The sequence below is a fragment of the Heterodontus francisci genome, chromosome 1 (assembly GCF_036365525.1).
Source record: "Heterodontus francisci isolate sHetFra1 chromosome 1, sHetFra1.hap1, whole genome shotgun sequence".
Classification (NCBI taxonomy): Eukaryota; Metazoa; Chordata; class Chondrichthyes; order Heterodontiformes; family Heterodontidae; genus Heterodontus; species Heterodontus francisci.
The window spans coordinates 124,358,792-124,377,170 of record NC_090371.1 but is presented as its reverse complement, the minus strand read 5'-3'; the positions used below and the strand labels follow the sequence as shown (position 1 = coordinate 124,377,170).

The window sequence follows — 18,379 nt, the reverse complement described above, 5'->3', positions numbered from 1 at the left end:
CTTTCTCTAGTTACCCTCTTGCTCCTTATATATGAATAAAAGGCTTTGGGATTTTCCTTAACCCGGTTTGCTAAAGATATTTCATGACCCCTTTTAGCCCTCTTAACTCCTCGTTACAGATTGGTCCTACATTCCCGATATTCTTTCAAAGCTTCGTCTTTCTTCAGCCACCTAGACCTTATGTATGCTTCCTTTTTCCTCTTAGCTAGTCTCACAATTTCACCTGTCATCCATGGTTCCCTAATCTTGCCATTACTATCCCTCATTTTCACAGGAACATGTCTCTCCTGCACGCTAACCAACCTCTCTTTAAAAGCCTCCCACATATCACATGTGGATTTACCTTCAAACAGCTGCTCCCAATCTACATTCCCCAGCTCCTGCCGAATTTTGGTATAGTTGGCCTTCCCCCAATTTAGCACTCTTCCTTTAGGACCACTCTCGTCTTTGTCCATGAGTATTTTAAAGCTTACGGAATTGTGATCACTATTCCCAAAGTAGTCCCCTATTGAAACTTCAACCACCTGGCCGGGCTCATTCCCCAACACCACGTCCAGTATGGCCCCTTCCAGAGTTGGACTATTTACATACTGCTCTAGAAAACCCTCCTGGATGCTCCTTACAAATTCTGCTCCATCTGGACCTCTAACACTAAGTGAATCCCAGTCAATGTTGGGAAAATTAAAATCTCCTATCACCACCACCCTGTTGCTCCTACATCTTTCCATAATCTGTTTACATATTTGTACCTCTATCTCACGCTCGCTGTTGGGAGGCCTGTAGTACAGCCCAAACATTGTTACCGCACCCTTCCTATTTCTGAGTTCTGCCCATATAGCCCTCCTTCAGCACAGCTGTGATATCCTCTTTGACCAGTAATGCAACTCCTCCACCCCTTTTACCTCCCTCTCTATCCCGCCTGAAGCATCGATATCCTGGGATATTTAGTTGCCAATCATGCCCATGGGGCTGTGTGCAGGCAGTACATGTGCTGCAGTCCAGCCAACAGCTTTCCATTTAGACGGTCACTTTCATTTCTGTAAAGTTTCACTGGAGTGCATTCTGTATTTATCTCATCTCATGTTTCCCGTGTGGTCCCTTAATAGCCTTCCTGAACTGCAAACGTCGATGATGGCTACTTCAGTAGATTCCACAGAGCAGTTACTTACCACCTTCACAACCCAGGAGTTCGAGAGTTATGACTTCAGCGTTAAACAGGAGATGTTTCAACAGGTAGCATGGTCTGCAGGCATATCCTGTGATGTGCCTTGTTATGTTTTACTGTGTTAACAATGCTTTTTAAATGCAATTTGCTGTTGTGTTTACAGGCAACGGGGAGTCTATTTAAAAAAGTGAGCTTGAGAGGGAGAACAAGAGACGGCGAGTCGAAATTCCCATCCGCTTTAAGTATGTCTCGGTGAGGCTGTGCTGTGTACACTATGGGCAGCCACACATCCGTTCTACTGGGGTGAGACCGAATCAGAGGTAGGTGCTGCGGTCACTACATTTCCACTTGTGTAGTGTGTCAGTCCTGTAACGCTGTTCCTTGATGCGCATCGAACCAAGATTAGATTTGCAGTATCAATACATCTCGTCAGTGAGATCCTGTGCCCACAAAGCCCCGGCTCAAAACAGGGGATGACAACATGGATGCACTGTGTGATACGCTGGAGAAGATTCAGCAGGACGGGGCCACAGTGCGGGTTGGCCTGCAGGGAATCAACATCCTCTATATTGCCTTCATGACACCAGCCATGAAGGCCCACATGCAGGCCTTTCCTGAACTGCTGTTCATGGACGGAACGTACAAAGTGAACAAATGCGGCTACCCTCTGTAACAGGTGATGGTGCAGGACTGTGTTCTATGCCATGGTGAGGAATGAGACAGCTCAGATGCTGGGTGTTTTTGTCGATTTCATGGGATCCAGCACCTGCCACATGAGATCAGCCATTGTGGAAAAGGACATCCATGAGATCAATGCGATCAGGAAGCATCTCCCAGCTGCAACGGTTCTCCTCTGTCAGTTCCATGTGATGCAGAGCATGAGGAGGAAGATCAGCAGCTACCCACTGAATGGTGAACTGAGGGATCAGTTGTTTCTGATCTGCAAGGAAATGGTTCATGCACCTTTGGAGGATAAAATCACAAGTAGCGTAGAAAGGATTGGACACCTCTACCCACCCCTGTCGGACTACCTGCTTACAAACTGGATTCCACAGAAGGAGATGTGGGCATCATATTCACGCGGTAAAGTTCTAACGTTTGGGAACAACACCAACAACCACACTGAGTCAGAGAATGGCAAGATAAAGCACCTGCTCCACTCCTCTTCATCCATGAAGGAATGCATCTCAGCGCTGATCTTCCACAATAGTGTCCTGGATCGAGAGCGCTCCTATTCCACATTCCTGCAGGGAACCTTTTTCAAGCATATCGCAAAGGCACCAGCAGATTTACAATCAATTTACACAGGATTCACCAGTCATGCTGTGAAGCTGATGCATCAGGATCATAGCCACATTCATCAAGTAAATGTCAAGCAGCAGGACAAAGGCACAGTGACTGTGATTTCTGGTGCCAAACAGTACACACTGCAGATACATGATGGCCAGGCTACCTGCAGCTGCATCTTCTCCATTCAGACTTTGTTGCCCGACAAACATGCTACTGTTGTGCCGAGGCATCTCGGTCTGTCTTTGGAGAGGCTTGCCCCCAACTGCCGCTGGCGTGCATCTCAGACACCCACGAGGACAGGCATGGCTGCTGCCATTGTGATTACAGAGGAACAGCCAAGGCCCCTCAGCTACAATGAAAAATACCGCTTGCTTTCAGATCAATTGTACCAGCTACAACAGGCCGTCCTGCAGAGTGGAACGGCATCATTCATGCGGAAACTGGACTGGCTGCGGTGACAGACTCGCTACTGGCAGCAAGGATTGGCTGATGAGATGGAGCCAATTAATCTGCCCAACGATTGCCCGGAGGCACCTTCGGATGGAGGTGGCCACGAGCTGGACATCAGTCACGTGCCACAGTCCATGGATCCTGAGCGTTTCACCCCCTGGCCTAATGTACTGATGGACCATACATACGCCTGCCTCCACTTCCCCCACCTGCTGTACCCTCTCCTTGCTGTTCAGTCACACAGCCACCTGTTCCTGCACCCATCAGAGCAGTGCACATGGACACACTGCCACCTGTTTCCCCATCCGCCCTTGAAACAACCACGCAGAGCCTTGAGAGACTCAGCAATTGCCAGCTGCTGCCTGTCAAGCAGAGAGGGCGTCCAAAGGGGTCAAGCGCTTGGGGAACATTCAGCAAGAAGAGACTGGGCACTAAAAGAAACAGGCATGCCATGTCCAGTGGTAGCATGAATGTGAATATTCTTGCTGCATACACAACTGGTGAGGTGGGAGTGCAGCCACACCATTCTCCATCCCCAATGTTGCTTTAAGGCAAAGGTAGACAAGAGTGAAAGATATGGAAGGTGATACTGATAGTAGTAGGTAGGATTAAATGGGAGCGGATGGGAAGGCGCAGGAGTAGCATAACCACTAACAGGGAACAGCTGGGCTAAATGGCCTGCTTTATGTTCATAGTCCAAAAGAAATGTGCTTCTTTTTCCAGCACCCTCACATCATTCATGTTTTCCCTGAGAGCAGCATTGAATCATCACGAGATAGGGGCAATAACATCATCCTGACTCCTACAGCTGAGGTGGGGGGAGGTGGAGAGGTGGAGGGGGGGGGGGGGGCGGGAGAGAGGGGGGGGCAGGGCGGGGCGGGAGAGGGGGCATGCAAAGGACAGGGACCAGACAGTTGCAATGCCTGAAGTACAGCTGAGAAGTTGGGGAGAAAGCGGCTGGATGGAGGATCCGCGGCTAGATGGAGGGGGCCGGAAGCAAGTGGCCATAGAGAGCTGTGGGTAGCGAGCAGCTGAATACCTTGGTGATGCCCGGGTGTGGGGACCGGCTGATAAGTCTTTTGCTGTTGCAAGTTTATGGCACATGCACAGAAAAACGCACTCCTCCTCCACTCCGCTGCTCTCTCCGGCCGCTCCGCTGCTTCCCCCCCCCCCTCCCCGCCGCTCTCTCCGACCGTTCCGTTGCTTCTCCCCCCCCCACCACCACCGCTGCTCTCTCCGGCCGCTCCGCTGCTTCCCCCCCACCCCTCTCTCCGGCTGCTCCGCTGCTCTCCCTCTGCTCTCTACGGCCCGCTCCGCTCCCCGGCCTGCTCGCTCTCCCACTCCGGCCATTGTGTGCTGCCACATGTTTGTTAGGTTGCCTCCGTGTGATTCTTTGAGCAGCGCCATCTTTAGTCCTGGCAGCTGCTTAAGTCGCAAACTGTGACGTTTTAGTGGCACATGCCAATTTGCGTATGTGCCACAGCAGCGCCACCTACCGGTAGCGTTGTCAGCAAATGCAGCCTTTAAATAATCTACTCTGTTAGCCAAAGCATTGTCCCAACTGAGCTTCTTGTTAGACTTGTATCTCCAATTTGATCTCTTGATATTTCAGATGCAAATTGCAGTGGCCATCTTGGTTGTCAGCCTCCTTCCAAAAGTCACCTGTCGGATTCCCTCCATCAAAAGCCCATTGCACATCCAACCAATGAACCAACACCTCTCATCTGGCACATACTGCTTTCCCGACAGTAACAATGCCCAACTCCATCCCTGCTTCAGCTCATTTGCTGCTGAAACTCTCATCCATTCTTTTGTTACCTCCATACTTGACTACTCTAATGCACGCCTGGCTGCTCTCCCACATTCTCCCCTCCAGAAACATGAAATCAACCAAAACTCTGCCAGTTTCCTAACTCGCACCAAATCCCGTTCACCCATCAACTCTGATATATACTGGCTCCCGGTTAAGCAACACTTGATCATAAAATTCTCATCCTGGTTTTCAAATCCCTTCCTGGCATTTTCATTCCCTATCTCTAATCTCCTCCAACCCTATAACCTCGGAGATATCTGCATTCCTCTAATTCTGGCCTCTTAAAATCAGGGCTGCTTAACACCTCAAATATTGATGGTTGTGCCTTCAGCTGCCTAGGCCCTAAGCTCTGGAATTCCCTTCTTAAACTTCTCTGCCTCTTTACCTTGCTTTTTTCCTTTAAGACACTGTCAAACCTAACTCTTTGACCAAGGTTTTGGTCATCTGACCTAATATCGTCTAGGTGGCTTGGTGTCATATTTCATTTTTACTGCCTCTGTGAAGTGTCCTGGGATGTTTTATTACTTAAAAGGTGCTATATAAATACATGTTGTAATTACACAGTTGCACTTATAATCCTGTTAAGACTTTATGTCAACACTGGGTTTCACACCTAGATACTTAAATAACTCAAGTGTAAGGCATGTATAATTATCATTATACTTACCTTCAGAAACTCGATCCTGCTTGTGTCTTTTTTTTGTTCGTTCCTGGGATGTGGGTGTCACTGGCTGAGCCAGCATTTATTGCTCATCCCTAATTGCACTTGAACCGCTGCAATCCATGTGGGTAGGTAAACCCACAGTGCTGTTAGGAAGGGAGTTCCAGGATTTTGACCCAGTGACAGCGATATAGTTCTAAGTCAGGATGGTGTGTCGCTCGGAGGGGGACTTGAAGGTGGTGGTGCTCCCATGTATCTGCCACCCTTGTCTTCAAGTTGGTAGAGGTCGCGGGTTTGGAAGGTGCTTTCTAAGGAGCCTTGGTGTGTTGCTGCAGTGCATCTTGTAGACGGTACACACTGCTGCCACTGTGCGTCGATGGTGGAGGGAGTGAATGTTTGTGGATGGGGTGCCAATCAAGCGGGCTGCTTTGTCCTGGATGGTGTCGAGCTTCTTGAGTGTTGTTGGAGCTGCACCCATCCAGGCAAGTGGAGAATATTCAATCACACTCCTGACCTGTGCCTTGTAGATAGATGGAGGACAGGCTTTGGGGAGTCAGCAGGTGAGTTATTCGCCACAGGATTCCGAGCCTCTGATCTGATCTTGTAGCCACGGTATTTATATGGCTACTCCAGTTCAGTGTCTGGTCAATGGTAACCCCCAGGACGTCGATGATGGGGAATTCAGAGATGATAATGCCGCTGAACATCATTGGTGATGGGTGGGTGGGGGGGGGGGGGGGGGGGGGGGGGGAAGAAGACGACTGAGATGCTCTTTTGCTAGTCTGAGCCTGAATGTTGTCCGGGTCTTGCTGCATGCAGGCACTGACTAATTCAGTAACTGAAGAGTCATGAATGGTACTGAGCATTGTGCAATCATCAGCGAACATTCCCACTTCTGATTTTATGAGGGAGGGAAGGTCATTGATGAAGCAGCTAAAGATGGTTGGGCCCAGGACACTACCCTGAGGAACTCCTATGGCGATGTCCTGGGGCTGAGATGATTGGTCTCCAACAATCACAACCATCTAATGTTGTGCTCGCATGACTCCAACCAGTGGAGAGATTTCCCCTTGATTCCCAGTGACTTCAATTTTACTAAGGCTCCTGAGTGCCACACTCGGTCAAATGCTGCCTTGAGGTCAAGGGCAATCACTCTCACCTCACCTCACCTCTGGAATTCAGCTCTTTTGTATATGTTTGGATCAAGGCTGTAATGAGGTCTGGAGCTTAGCGGTCGTGGCGGAACCCAAACTGAGCATCCGTGAACAAGTTATAGCTGAGTCAGTGCTACTTGATCGCACTGCTAATGACACCTTCCATGACTTTGCTGATGATTGAGAGTAGATGATGGGGTGTTAATTGGCCAGATTGGATATGTCCTGCTTTCTGTAGACAAAGCATATCTGGGCAATTTTCCACATTGTTGGGTAGATGCCAGTGTTGTGACTGTACTGAACAGCCTGGCTAGGGGTGCAGCTAATTCTGGAGCACCAGTTTTCAGTACTACAGCTGGGATGTTGTCAGTGCCCATAGCCTTTGCTGTATCTAGCACCTTCAGCCATTTCTTGATATCACGTGGAGTGAATTGAATTGGCTGAAGACTGGCTTCTATGATGCTGCTGACCTTAGAAGAAGGCCGAGATGGATCATTCACTCAGCACTTCTGGTTGAAGATGGTTACAAATGTTTCAGCCTTGGCCTTGCACTGATGAGTTGGGCTCCCCCATCATTGAGGATGGTAATGTTTCTGGAACATCGTTCTCTAGTTCGTTGTTTAATTGCCCATCACCATTCACAACTGGATGTGGCAGGACTGCAAAGCTTTGATCTGATCCGTTGGTTGTGCGATCGCTTTGCTCTGTCTATCACATGCTGCTCCCGCTGTTTGGCATGCATGTAGTCCTGTGTTGTAGATTCACCAGGTTGGCACCTCATTTTTAGATATGTCTGATACCGCTCCTGCCATGCTCTCCTGCACGCCTCACTGAACTGACCCAGGATTAATCCCCTGGCTTGACGGTAATGGTCGTGAAGGATATCAGGCTATGAGATTACAGATTGTACGTAGGTACAAGCTAGTCACTAGTATGAAAGTAATGCAGTTAATATGGTGGACATGGACTACCAAAAGACATTCGATAAAATGCCACATAACAGGTTTGTCAGCAAAGTCCAAGCCCATGGAATGAAAGGGACAGTGGGAGCATGGATATGAAGTTGGCTGAGTGACAGGAAAGAGAGAGTAGTGGTGAACGGCTGTTTCGCAAACTGGAGGAAGGTATACAGTGGGGTTCCCCAGGGTCGGTACTAGGACCACTATTTTTCTACATTGATGACCTAGACCTGGGTGTGCAGGACACAATTTCAAAATGTGCAGATGACATCAAACTTGGAACTATTGTGAACTGTGAGGAGGATAGTGATAGACTTCAAGAGGAAATAGACAGGCTGGCAGTATGGGTAGACATGTGGTAGATGAAATCTAATGCAGAGACATGCAAAGTGATTCATTTTGGTAGGAAGAAAAAGAGACAATACAAAATAAAGGATACAATTCTAAAAGGCATGCAGAAGCAGAGAGGCCTAGGGGGTATATATGCACACATCACTGAAGGTGGCAAGGCAGGTTACGAAAGCGGTTAATTAGGGATATGGGATCCTGGGCCTTATAAACAGAAGCACAGAGTACAAAAGCAAGTAAGTTATGGTGAACTTTTGATAAAACACTGGCTGGAGTATTGTGTCTAATTCTGGGCACCACACTTTAGAAAGGATGTGAAGGTATTGGAGAGGGTGCAGAAAAGATTTAAGAGAACGATTCAAGGGATGAAGGACTTCAGTTACGTGGATAGATTGGAGAAGTTGGCGCTTTTTTCCTTCGAGAAGAGAAAGCTTAGAGAGGATTTGACACAGTTGTTCAAAATCATGAGGAGTATGGACAGAGTATATAGACAGAAACTGGCGGAAGGGTTGAGAATCAGAAGACCGATTTAATGTGATTGACAGAAGAACCGAAGGTGGCATGAGGAAAAAATTTTTTTTTTTAAAACACAGTGAGTGGTTAGGATATGGAATGCACTGCCTGAGAGTGTGGCAGAGGCAGGTTCAATCGTGGCTTTCAAAAGGGAATCTTTAAAATATCTGAAGAGAAAAAATTAGCAAGCTGATGGGAAAAGGGCAACTCAGTGGGACTAGCTAAGTTGTTCTTGGAGAGCTAGCACAGACTTAAAGGGCTGAATGACCTCCTATTGTGCTATAACCATTCTATGACTGTAAATCCAACAGGGAATTCAGGAGAAACTTCTTTACCCAGAAGAGGATGACCAATCATTTTAGGTTTAGATCAATGAATTTTTGGTAGGCTGAGGAAATTCAATGTGATACATTAGGGAGAAAAATCAAATATTGGGAATATACAATTTTTAGTTTTTATATTTAGTTAGAATGTGGTACTTGCGGTGAGTAGCGTAGATGCCTTTAAGGGCAAGTGAGATTAGTACACAAGAGAGAAAGGAACAGGAGGATTTGCAGATAGGATTAGATGAAGTAAGGTGGGAGGAGAACAAATAAAGCAATGGAAATTAACACTATCACAGACCAGTTGAGCCAATTGCCTGTTGCTCTGCTGTAAATTCTATCTAACTCCTTGCAAGTTCCCCATCATTACTTTAAAAATAGTATATTCCCAATAATTTGTTTTTCTCCTAATATATCAAATTGAATTTCCTCAGCCTCCCTATAATTAATTGATCTAAACCTAAAATAGCTGGTCTTCATTTCTGACTCTTTTCTCAAGTTTGGTGGCCTCATAAGTCACAGCAATTTTGCTGGCAGTATAATGGAGTTTTTCATTCCATTAGTCTGCGCTGGATTTGAATTGCGGTTCTGGAAGTGAAACGGACAGTATGCTGCTCTGCTACCTGTCCTCCGAAAGCCACAACTTTTAACAATAGCATCACTGTCATATTAAAAATTTCAGGAAACAAAAGATTCGAGAAAGGGGCAAAAAGCAGTTTCATATAAAAACATGACAGTTATTATCTTCAATGGCTCAGTGAAAAAAAGCACTACCCAGTGCGGCACCAAACCATAGCAACCAGGGAATTCCATGTTGAATTTGCTGATGTCTACCAGGGTAACAATTAGGGAATTAAAGCTGGCAATATTACATCTGTGCCACGAAGTAGTAAAAAGAGAATCATCAATGCTCTTGTTCTTGGTTGCATTCCAGGATCCAATGCAAATTATGAACGTGCTCCTACTCAGATCACATTTCCGTCTTTAAGAAAAGACTGGAATAATTTTTACAACTTTCTATTGCTTGCTGCAGCAGAGTTAACTTTCAGTCCCACCTTACAACCTGGGAATGCTGATACTGGTGGCAAAGCTAAAAACGCTCCATTGCTTTATTTGTTCTCAGGATGTAGGAGCCCAGAGGAGACAGTCACTATTGTCCATTCTTGTAGACATTGTTTCTACAAGAAATTCTTTAACCAGTCACTCAAGAGGCACTGAAATTATTCATGTAGTGTAGGACAGAATGCACACAAAGGCCAATCTAGGTAGGGTTACCTTCCCTGATGTGCATTCCTGAGACAATTGGGCTTTTAACAATAATCTAGTAGCATTTATGCTCTACTTTCTGGTACCAGCTCATACACTATGGAATTGCATAAATAAATATGGCATTATCAGTAAGTTGGCAGTTTAATACCACAGCCAGTACACTACCTTATCCCAAAGCCTCAAGAAGAAAATCCCTTACCCGAAGGAACAAAAAAAAAACTCAATTCTGACCCACCTCCCCACAAAAAAAAAATTGTCATTTCAATTTGGAACATCCTTCATTTTCAGCCCCACAGTAACTATACAAAGACTAATTTTTTTCCTGCATAATCTTGTTTATCCCACAAAACACAAGCCCAAGTTATTTGCCCTTCACATGATTCATGTCTTCATTTCTGGTTTGTTCCAGGATAGCTTTTTTGAATATTAATAAAAAAATAGCTCTGGATATCAGAATTGCATTTACCATCTGTCTACTGAACTGTGCAACTAATCCTTTGCCGAATTTTCTTTTACCACCATTCCACAGTATAAGAGGTTAATAGCTTACCGGCAAACAACATTGAAGATATTAAAATCATTATTATTTTCACAAGCTTTACATGCTGTTTAAAATATTTCAAAAGTCCTTAATTGTGACATTCATGCTACATTTTCTAAAACATTTTCATTACACTACACAAAAATAAAGGCAGCAATATTAGAAGCAACATTCAGTAAGTGTTGACTTGTTAACTTACATTGGTAAGTTAGTTATAATTTGTGCAAGGAAGCAGTTATCAAATATCACTGCTAAGCAGAACATATTCATCCACAAGGTACAGCATTTTGATTTTGCTGTAGAGCTATGAAAATACATTGTATAGGTATTCCAGTAACCATTTGCTATAAAAGGTCTTACTTTGATTGGGATAAGCATCCTGGAGCTATCATATTCTGGGTTACTTCATTATTTTGGACAGCTGTTAGGTCCACCATATTAACCTTCACATCATTGGTGAGCCCTGGAAACTTGGGCAGTATGCCAAGAATCTTCTCAACTAGACTGTCACCATGATGAGCAACAGAACCTGTGAAAAAATACAATTGCTTAGTTATGTTTAACAACCTACAATTCTGTTTTCCCTAGGAATAAAATATGTCGAGAAGTATTAGAACATCTCTTTGCTCTTCCTTAAACACCCATTCTCTGTCAAAGATGGCAGAAATTGCTCAGAATAAGGGCATTTATAACTCAGGAGAAGTGGATGAGAATCTCACAAGTGACATTCCAAGATCCTTTAAGAAGCTCCAATGCTGAACCAGACTAATTATTATTAGGAAGGGATGCAACACCAAGAATTCATAAGCAAACAATTTACTGGCTTAAGAAGTTGTGGCTTAAAGTAGGGAGAGACAAACAAAAGTTGGAGCAGGTTCTTGCTCCCATTGTTATTCAAGAATGCTGGGTTGGTGGGGTGGGGGGGTGGCGGCAGTCAGATTTGTCTGTAGTATCACACAAAATCTGAGAACTATTTTTAAAAAGTGTACAAATAAAATTTTTAATCAATAAACTAATCATGAATAGCAAAGATCTAGGGTTCTACAAAATATGTCAATTAATTGCCATATCAAAGAAACTGGGATTTACATCATTTAGTGAATTGAGATGTGCTGGACAAGTTTTCCAGAAGACTACTTAATCAACACAATGAAATAACTATGTAGTTTTAATTCTGCACTTTTAAACAGGTACATGAATTAGAGAAAAATAAAATGCAACAGGTTTCATCTAAATGCAAGAAACTGATCAGAAACTGCCACATTCTCAAATAAGCAAACAAATTACTTGCTTGCAAGCAAAATTCCTCTTTCTTTCAGCATCTGATAAAGCTGTAGGTAGCTATGAGCTGGTTTCTAAGTGAAGCCCACAAACAACATGGACATCAACATTTCTATACACCAATATCCGAAAAAGATTTCCTTTGGAGAAGCAAAAAACTGCGGATGCTGGAAATCTGAAATAACAATAGAAAACACTGGAAATACTTAGAAAGGCAGGCAATACCAGAACTGACGAAAGGCCATCAACCTGAAATGTTAACGCTGTTCTGCTGGGTATTTCCAGCATTTTCTGTTTTTTACTGGAGATGAAAGGTTACTTGAAGTACTCTCCCCAAACATATATTTTCCAGAGAGGAGAGATAAGGCCAGTCACAGATAGTCTGATGGAAGCCTGCTCCTTCAGGTGCATCAGTAACATATGCAGTAGATCTCAGCAAATAGCTCTCAATAAGGAACACAGAATGGTATCCATCTCATCGAGGCTGGATACTAAATTACAGGACTTAAACCAGTTCATGCACATTCTAATCTAAACTAAAGTTTGAAAATTATAAAGTGCAAAATTATGAAGTGCGATATGAAGGAGCGTCGCTAGATTGAGGATTTTGGATATTTTTATACTATATACCTGCCATGTTTTTTATTTTTTAAACTGCAAGGAGCCCAAACCCACCTATTCAAAGCTGTTTCAATGCTTTGCAAATCCTGGTTTTCAAACTGCTATCTCAAGACCTTACAGGGTCTCTGAAGTCAACAGATTTCTGAATGTTACCGCATCTGTTGGCTTCCTAGCATGTTAGTTCTGTTGTAGAACATTTATGTAACGAGAGCACTGTTTTTATTTGTGTCACTGATACAATTTTCATGATTATTTACAAGAGCATATCAATATTTGCATAGTCTCAGAATGCAACTATATGCACAGTTTAAAAAATGCTTATTAGAATCATGGAATGAAACAGCACTGAAGGCCCAATGGCCCTGTGGCAGCTCTTTGAGAGTGCGATCCAATCAGTCCCACACCCCTGCCCTTTCCCTGTCATCCTGCAAACTTTTCCCGCATTGAATATTAATCCAGTTCCCTTTTGAAAATTATTATTCTATCAGTTTCCACTACACTTTCAGGCACTGTAGTGCAGATCATGCATTATCTACAAGGATTACAAGATATTTCATTTCTACAAGCATTGTCCCAAAACAAGAATCTTCATATAAGAACATAAATGACAAAGTTCAGACATGTAATCCCTCAACCTGTATGGCGTTTCCCTGTTTACAAGCATTTTATTTTTACTGGCTTTAAAATAATTGTGGTGTGGTCCTTTGAACATCTCATTGTTCCACCCCTCTCACGTCTCATTTAAAATTATGGTCTTCTATCGCCTGTCCAAATACCATGACTATTTTCTGAACGAGCTACCTTCATTGCTTTCCTCCCTCAGCCTCTGCACCATGCAACTTCTCATCCAAGGCAATTTCAACCTCCATCTCAATTCATCATGTTCTCACTCTTCTAAGTTCACTGCCCTCCTTTCCTCCCTTAATCTCACCCTTCATGCAATCTCACAACCCACTTGGCTTTGCCATCTCACAGTATCAATCACAAACAACCATCTCTGATCACTTCCTTGTATCGCTCTCCATTCACATCCCACTTCCCCCTCCAAACCCTACTTCCTTCAGCATCAGCCCTGGGAAGAACTCTCCCCCAATTCACTTAGAACTGCACTCTCAAAATCTCAAATATCTAGTCTTTGGCTCTACATTCAGCACAACATTTCTCCAGCTTCTGATCTGTTCAACCACACCCTAATCGCCACCTTTGATGCCCTCGTCCCCATTAAAGCCATAACTCTCTCTCATCCTGGCCGTTCCCCCGATACAACCCCCAGCAAAGGAATACACGATTAATGGGAAAATACTGAAAAGTGTAGAGGAAGTGAGGGACCTTGGAGTGAATGCCTCCAGATCCCTCAAGGTAGCAGGACAGGTCAATAAGGTGGTTAAAAAGGCATATGGAATCCTTTCCTTTATTAGCCGAGGTATAGAATATAAGAGCAGGGAGGTTATGCTGGAACTGTATAACTCATTGGTTAGGCTATAACTTGAGTACTGTGTGCAGTTTTGTTCAACTCATTACAGAAAGGATGTAATTGCACTAGAGAGGGTACAGAGGAGATTTACAAGGATGTTGCCAGGACTGGAAAAATGCAGCTATGAGGAAAGATTGGATAGGCTGGGGTTGTTCTCCTCGAAACAGAGACAGCGGTGGGGAGATCTGATTGAAATGTACACAATTTTGAGGGGCCTATTTACCTTAGCAGACAACAGTGACTAGGGGGCATAGATTTAATGTGATTGGTTGAAAGAATAGAGGGGAGATGAGGAAAAACTTTTTCACCCAGAGGGTGATGGAAGTCTGGAACTCACTGCCTGGAAGGGTAGTTGAGGCAGAAACCCTCAACTCATTCAAAAGGTATCTGGATATGCACCTCAAATGCCATAATCTGCAGGGCTATGGACCAAATGCTGGAAGGTGGGATTAGAAGGGGTGGATCGTTTTTCAGCCAGTACGGACACGATAGGCCAAGTGGCCTCTTTCTGTGCCTTAAACTTTCTATGATTCTATTTCCACTCCCTTAAGTCCAAGGGACACAGACTTGAACAGATATGGCGGGCAACTAGTTTAGATGGCTGAACCATATAAAGCACTATCGGGTCCTGTTCCAGTCTGCGAAAACTGCTCACTATTTCAGGATCGTCCTGGAATGGAAAGATAGCCCACGGCTTCTTTTCTCTACTGCAAAGCATCTTCTTAAACCCCTCTCTTCCATCCTCATCTCCACCAAGTGAGAGCAGCTCATAGATTTTTGTCACCAAGATTGAGACCACCTGATCAGCTGCCTCTTCCAAATTCCCTCCCTTCCCCTAGCCCACCAGGCTAAACCTCCTCCAAAGCTTCCCCCCACCCTCTCCTTGAACTCACATATCTCTCTACTTTCCCTCCTATCTCCCCTCATGCCCTCTCCGAGCTCATCTTGTTCATGAGACTCACCTCCTGCTCCCTCAACCCTATCCCCACTAAACTATTGACCATTCAACTTGCCCTTTTGACTCCTATGTTTGCTGATATTGTTAATGGTTGTCCACCCTCAGGTTCTGTCCCTCTCTCCTTCAAACCTGCCATCATTACCTCTCCTTAGAAAAAAAACCTTGATCCCTTCATCCTTCCAAACAACCGCCCCATCTCCAACCTCCCTTTCCTCTCCAACGTCCTTGAACATGTTGTCACCTCTCAAATTCATGCCCATGTTTCCCAGAACTCCACGACTGAATCCCTCCATCACTTTAGTCCCTTCCGTAGTACCAAAACAACTCAAAGTCACAAATGACGTCCTATGTGACTGTGACAGAGGCAAACTGTCCCTCCTCGTCCTGTCTGCAGCCATTGACACAGCTGATCACAGAATCTTTTTCCAACGCCTCTCCACCATCTTTCAGCTGGGTGTGATTGCAAATGCCTGATTCCATTATTACCTCTTTAACTATGGCCAGAGAATCGCCATCAGTGGCTTCTCTTCCCACTCCTGCACTATCACCTTTGGTGTCTCCCAGGAATCTATCCTTGTCCCTCCCCTATTTCTCATCTACATGCTGCCCCTCGGTGACATCAACCAAAAACATAAAATCAGTTTCCACACATACACTGATGACACCCAGATTTACTTCACCACCATCTCTCTCAACTCCTCCACTGTCCCTGAATTGTCAGACTACTTACCTGACTACTGAATGAGCAGAAATTCTCTTCAATAAATATTGGGAAGACTGAAACCACTCTCTTCGCTTCCCACCACAAACTCTGCTCCCTCGCCACTGACAGCATTCCATACCCTGGAACCTGTCTGAGGCTAAACCAGACTGTTTGCAACCTCGGTGTCACATATGACCCAGAGATGAGCTTTCAACCACATATCCGTGCCGTCACTAAGGCCTTCTATTTCCTCTTCTCTAACTTTGCCCAATTCCACCAAACCTCAGTTCAACTCATTTGCAGCTGAAACCCTCATCGATGCCTCTTTTATCTCTAGACTTGACTATTCTAACGCCCCCAGCTGACATTCTACATTTCATAAACTTGAGGTCATCCAAGCTCTGCTGCCCGTGTCCTTATTTGCACCAAGCCCTATTCATCTATCACCCCTATGCTGCTGACCTACATTAGCTCCTGGTTAAGCAACATCTCAATTTTAAAAGTCTCCTGTGGGTTATAAAATCCATCTATGGCCTGCCCCCTCCCTAGCTCTGTAATCTCCTCCAACCCCACAACCCTCTGAGATATAAGCGCTCCTCCAATTCTGGACTCTTGAACATTCCTGATGTTGGTGGCTATGCCTTGAGCTGCCTATGCACTAAGCTCTGGAATTCTCTTCCTAAACCTCCCTTTCCTCCTTTAAGATTCTACTTAAAACCTACCTCTTTGACCAAGCTTTTAGATATCTGCCCTAATCTCCTTATGTGGCTTGGTATCATTTTTTATTTTGTAATGCCTCTGTGAAACACCTTGGGATCAATGTTCCCTTTAAAATCCTGCTGCTATGCGTGGCTTTTTTTAAGCGTGCGGTCTCCAATATTTTTCTGTCGCCATGCACATGCATTATCTATCCCAGAACAAGGCTTGCATGGTATATTTCAATTTGCTGAGCAGCCGCACACCTGTTACGCTTAGTGGGAACACTGCTTGGGACATTTTATTACATTAAGGGCGCTATATAAATACAAGTTGTTTTTGTGTTACTGCACTTTTTCTTTCCCTTCCCAAAAGTCAGCAACATACATGTCTCACACAAGGTAATATAAGGAGCATTGACTCTAATCAAAGGTACAATAAACTTTTCTGCCTTCTTTCATTCTCTTTTATGGTCGTCTTGCATCCAGGAGAGCTAGCGCAGACACGACGGGCCAAATGGCCTCCTTCTGTGCTGTAACGATTCTGTGATTCAGTCATCCAGGTATCTTCTAACAATATTAAGTAGATGTACAGGTACAAATGGTGTTCTGACATGTACCATGACTACTTATGACTAAACAAAAAAAAGAATTAACTTTCAAAAGCTCTATGCTAAAAATAAATCATAACAGTAGCCAAGTACATTGGCATATAGTAATATCAAATGTGGAAAATAATGCAGAATGGGAAAAAGACAACTCAGAACATAGTGCATAACTTATTACTCATTCTCCTAACACAAGATCAATTATTTCCTGCATAATTACTACATTCAAGTTGATACTCTTAACTACAGTGTTATGTGACAAACCAAGATATCCAAATAAATAGTAAGCATTAATTCTGGGTTAAGAATAATGTATTTCAACACAACCTGAAATGTGACAGAACAAAAACGCCCATGTCGTAGATGAACAAATGGATACTGTACCTGAGAGATCAAGTGTGCGATCTATAAAGACAATAGATGCTTTGTGTTGAGCAGTTTTTCTTCTATGTTTTGCCTGTGGATTATTAGCAAGCTCTCCTGCAATTATTCTGCTAGTAGGCCCAACTGCAAAACATTCCTCTTTGAGCTGCTCAACTTCAAACATAGAGTTCAAGGATGAAACCAGTGACCTGATCTGTATTTGAAGTTCAAAGGGCAAAGACTGGTAGTCAACGTCGTTCAGGCTCCCGAACTTCTTCTTGTCGGGTCTGGTGCTGTTGATCAGTTTCAGATCCAGAGGCACAAACGAAAACAAGGACGAATAGGCTGCAGTTACGAAAAGGTGGGAAGCGAGGGGCGCGATTAATATGGGCAGGTGCATAACCTCGCCGGTATAATTCATGTTGCCCATCCACTGGCACAGCAGATCCCCGAATTGCTCGAAGATCAGTTCCTGCTCCAGTTCGGCCATCACATTATTGGCAAACAGGTGGACAGAGTGGCTGACAGCAGTGATCACCACACAATACTGGAAGGAGCTGAGGGTCACTATGTCGTGGATCACGTCAGCGGTTCGTCCCTTTAGTAAAGTGCTCACCACGAATACCGCTTTGGCCTGCCCCGGGTCCCCAGCTTCGAAGCTGCTGAATTCTTTGACGTTGAGGGCCCCCGCCTGGAGCAGCCTGCTTATCCCGCCGGCCCAGTGTAAACTCTCAGCGCACCCCTCATCCATGAACACCACCGCCCTCTTCACCTTCACACACACCTTCTCCCAGACGTGGTGGCTGAAGCCGGCGAGCCCCAGGCCGGCTACATCGGTCATTCTGTCTCAGTGAAGCTGAGCACCGTCTCTATGGTCACAACAATAGACAACTTGCGACACGCAATCAAACACCGGTCTCTTAAAGATGACGTTGAGAGAATTAGACGCAAGATAATGACGTTTTGGGGAATCGCCGTTCCTTTGCTGTCGCTGAGTTAATATCCTGGAGCTCCCTTTCTAATAACACCGTGATAATACTGACACCGCATTTCTTAACATACATACGTAGAAATCAGGAGCAGGAGTTGCCTACTCGACCTTTCGAGCCTGCTCCGCCATTCAATAAGTTCATGGCTGAACTGATTACTCCATATTTCCACCTACCTCCGATAACCTTCCACTCCTTGCT

General features: G+C 44.6%; 1 protein-coding gene across 4 annotated transcripts in view; it reads right to left on the bottom strand.

Moving 5' to 3' along the window:
• The window catches only part of scfd2 (sec1 family domain containing 2), a 422,892-nt gene extending 404,772 nt beyond the window's left edge, over window positions 1-18,120 (bottom strand). For 2 of the 4 annotated variants that reach the window (XM_068035379.1, XM_068035369.1), the window contains exons 1-2: window positions 17,211-18,118; window positions 10,847-11,015 (exon numbers count right to left, since the gene is read on the bottom strand). In XM_068035379.1, the coding sequence (XP_067891480.1) occupies window positions 10,847-11,015; window positions 17,211-18,030 (989 nt within the window). In that variant the 5' untranslated portion in view covers window positions 18,031-18,118. Of the gene's footprint in view, window positions 1-10,846; window positions 11,016-17,210 lie in introns of all 4 variants that reach the window. The other 2 variants (XM_068035388.1, XM_068035359.1) reach the window with 2 other exon arrangements.
• Between the last annotated feature and the right edge of the window lie 259 nt (window positions 18,121-18,379).